Source organism: Eurypyga helias, unplaced genomic scaffold (genome assembly GCF_000690775.1).
Source record: "Eurypyga helias isolate BGI_N326 unplaced genomic scaffold, ASM69077v1 scaffold28183, whole genome shotgun sequence".
NCBI lineage: Eukaryota > Metazoa > Chordata > Aves > Eurypygiformes > Eurypygidae > Eurypyga > Eurypyga helias.
The window spans coordinates 1,794-5,590 of NW_010242666.1; the positions used below are offsets into that span (position 1 = coordinate 1,794).

Below are 3,797 nucleotides of genomic sequence, written 5' to 3' on the forward strand. Positions count from 1 at the left end.
CTTGTCTAAAGATGCCTTTTCTCTTTCCACTTTTATCTGATTAGAGTTTTTTTGTCTTTGATGAAGTTTTGGGGATTTCAATGCATGTCGTGCAAATGACAAATTTAATGTGATCTGGACATTTGAATATTCATAATTACTCATTTTAAAGAGACTTTGCAAGTATGTAAGCTATCAGGAAAGTAACTCAGATAATTAAGGGAAGTGTGCAGTTAGAGAATGGATTTCTGTTTGTTTGTATTACTGCATTTGTTTACTTTGATATATTTGCCTACATGTTGTAACAGGCTCTGAATTGAGCACCAAAGTCAGCTTTTAAGCAAATGAGAACTATCAACTTTCATTTTAATGGCAGAATATATTTTTTCAGTCTTGCTTAGATTACTGTAGGTGTATCAAATGAATACTATACCTACTGTATTCCTAAGTGTGTGTAAATGGATCCTCCTTGATGACTTTCATTATAGTTTCTCCCTTAAGCAGTATTATCTAAAGTCAGCATGTTATTTGTTGGTCTTATCAGGGTGGATATTCCTGCCCAGAGAATGTTCGTTAACTGCTTACTCATTGTGTAGAGAGCAGTGCAACTGTTAGCAACCCAGTTTCTTTGAAGCTGAGCTATTAAAGTCACTGTGTAGCAGCAAGTCCTCTAGATCTAATTTAGATAAATTCCTTTATTGTATTTCAGCGTTCTTTAGCACTTATTTGGTGAAGGATGAAGGTTCTGTTGCTGAAGGATCCCAAAGACAAAGATTCAGGACCAGATCCATATATTAAAGTGAGTAAATGTAAAAAAAAAAGTAACCAGTTGTGTCCCTTCACTATTAAATAACAGTATCGTGCATTTAGCAAGATCGATTAATGGAACTGCTTAAGTGAAAAATGTACTTAATCAAAATTATGAGCGCATGTCTGAAGTAAAGCTAAGGAAAAAAAGTATGCAAGAAAATTGGCTGCAGCTGAAAAGATTATTGTCATTATGGGGCATTTGTACTGAATTCACCATTAAAGCTCTCAGCTAAGTACTGATATTAAACCAATTTCATTTTAATTAATTAATATTGATCATGTGGATAGAATTAAGATAAAAACTGTTCGTAGTCTTACTGGGAAAGTGATGTGAAAAAGAGGTTACCTGTTGCTGTGGGCCTTTCTGCCATTGCCTTTGGTCACGTCAGCCTGACTGGCAAGAGCAGTGCTGTTGACTTCAAAGAATTGGGGAGATGTGCAGGGATGTTTGCAGGACTAGGTGATCGCTTGTCACTGAGGGACTTCAGAGTTATGTGCTGGTGCGTACTGGAACTGTTCGGTAGCTGTGCAGGAGGCCTCAGTTCCACAGCTTGTTTCTTTAGTATTATGTTGTAATACTAAATAACTAACAAAACCAAACTCGATTCACTAGTAAAAACACCTAAGATGCCTTTATATTTTACTTTAGTAAAGACGTATTTGTGCTGATTTAGTCAATATTTTGAAAAAGAAAAAACTCCTATTTGAAATGTATTTCAAGAGCTGTAAACCTTTTTTTTTTTTTTTGATAGGAATTAGGATTATATGGGTTTGAAGCAACTTTGATTCCGGTTTTGTCATTTGAATTCATCTCTCTTGAAAGCTTATTTGAAAAGGTAAGTTTGAAATTATTTCAGTTGTCTTGTTTTCAACAGAATTTGGGGCACAGTTGCTACGATGCCGTGTATCACCTTGATTTAATAATGCCCTCTGTGGGATCTCTTTTTACACACATTCACGGAGTGGTTGGGGTTGGAAGGGGCCTCTAGAGATCATCCAGTCCAACCCCCCTGCCAGAGCAGGATCCCCTAGAGCAGATCACACAGGAACAAGTCCAGGGGCTTTGGAAAGTCTCCAGGGAAGGAGACTCCACCCCCTCTCTGGGCAGCCTGTTCCATGCTCTGTCACCCTCACAGGGAAGAAGGGTTTCCTCACGTTCAGGTTGAACCTTCTGTGTTGCAGTTTATGGCCACTGCCCCAGTCCTGTCACTGGGCACCACTGAGAAGAGTCTGGCTCCATCCTCCTGACCCCCCCCCTTTAGATATTGATAAGCATTGATAAGATCCCCCCTCAGCCTCCTCTTCTCCAAGCTGAACAGACCCAGCTCTCTCAGCCTTTCCTCATGTGGGAGGTGCCTCAGGCCCTGCATCATCTCAGTAGCTCCTTGTCCTGCTTGAGCTGAGGAGCCCAGAACTGGACACAGCACTCCAGGGGAGGCCTCCCCAGCGCAGAGCAGAGGGGAAGGATAACTTCCCTCGGCCTGCTGGCCGCGCTCTTCTTAACGCACCCCAGGATGCCATTGGCCTTCTTGGCTGCGAGGGCACACTGTTGGCTCATGGTCATCCTGTTGTCCACTAGGACTCCAAGGTCCTTTTCCCCAGAGCTGCCCTCCAAGAGGACAGTCCCCAACCTGTCCTGATCCTTGGGGTTGTTCTTCCCCAGATGCAGTACTTGACACTTGCCCTGATTGAATGGCATTCTCCTTCTCCCCGCCCAGCTCTCCAACCTGTCCAGCTCAGGCTGGATGGTAGCACGGTCTGCTGGCGTGGCAGCCACTCCTCCCAATTTGGTGTTGTCAGCAAACTTGCTGGAGGACATTCCATCCCTTTGTCCAGGTCACAAACACTGCTGTGTACAAGACAGTATTGTTTACAAGACAGTGTTGTACAGCGCATCAGGGATGTCGCCTGCGCTTGTTGAAGAACTGAGCTGGTCAGATAGAATTCGTGTTTAGGTTGATTGACTGTAGGTAGTTACAGGTACTGGGGCATTCTGTCACAACAACAAACTTTCAAGACTGTACTGACAACTAAAGTTTACCTGAGGTTCACCCTTATATTGCACTGAAACTGTGTACTGATCTCCTACCTACATGCAGTACAATTGCATCTTTAGTCTTTTTCTACCCCTTCCTCAAGCTGCATATTTCATTTTTAAACGGTGAAATGGTTTTCGGAGGGAGGGTCCCTTTATCAACAGCATCCAACAGCACAACCTTTGTTAGCTGTTGGAATGTATCGTGAGCTGCATTTCCAAGTGATCCAAGAACACTTGTCCTTTTTTGCACCGATCTGTGGTGGCCCACTAGTAATCTTTGCTGTTCTTGGAGGGGGCCAGGGGCAAGGAGCTGCGTTACTCCTTGGAGTAACAGTTCATTTCTCTTGTGTGAGTTTGTAAGTGCTTCATACGGCATCTGCCCATCCTTCCAGCTCATTTCAGTGACAAGAATCCTTGTCCATTCCAGCAGCTTCTCAGAATGAATATAATCTGGGAACGATTTGTTCTGAATTTGAGATTTGTTACACATTTTTCTTATAAATGCTCTGGCATCAAATGAAATATTTGCCTGTTTTGGTTTCAGACATTTACTGAAGCTGCTCTGTTCTTCACAAGATTGGGAAGAATTGATCAAATTTATTTTTCTAATTTATTTACTCATTAATTTACTTCTTAAATAGCTTTCTCATCCAGAATGTTACGGAGGCCTAGTTTTTACCAGTCCGAGAGCGTTAGAAGCCATCAAGATATGTTTAAAAGAGAATAGTAAAAGTGAAGGTAAGCGCATATTTATATTCCTTGGTCTTTCTGTTTAAAATATCATCAGTTTCTGTATCTTTCTTCTATAAGAAAGAGTTGCTTTATAGAGTAGTGTAGTGCATGGATGTAGATTCTACCCTTTTCTTTGTTGTCATAGAATAAATATTTGGTTGTTTGCCTAAGCTTCCCATTTTAAACCACCAGTTTGTACATCTAAATCTCCCTTTGTACTATGTGCCTGTTTTCCCTA

The 3,797-nt window shown here is 41.6% G+C and overlaps 1 protein-coding gene across 1 annotated transcript in view; it reads left to right on the plus strand.

The window, feature by feature from the left end:
* The first annotated feature begins 715 nt into the window (after positions 1-715).
* The window catches only part of UROS (uroporphyrinogen III synthase), an 11,696-nt gene continuing 8,614 nt past the window's right edge, over positions 716-3,797 (plus strand). The window contains 3 exon segments of the mRNA XM_010149151.1: positions 716-778; positions 1,542-1,625; positions 3,469-3,565. Coding sequence (XP_010147453.1) covers positions 716-778; positions 1,542-1,625; positions 3,469-3,565 — 244 coding nt within the window.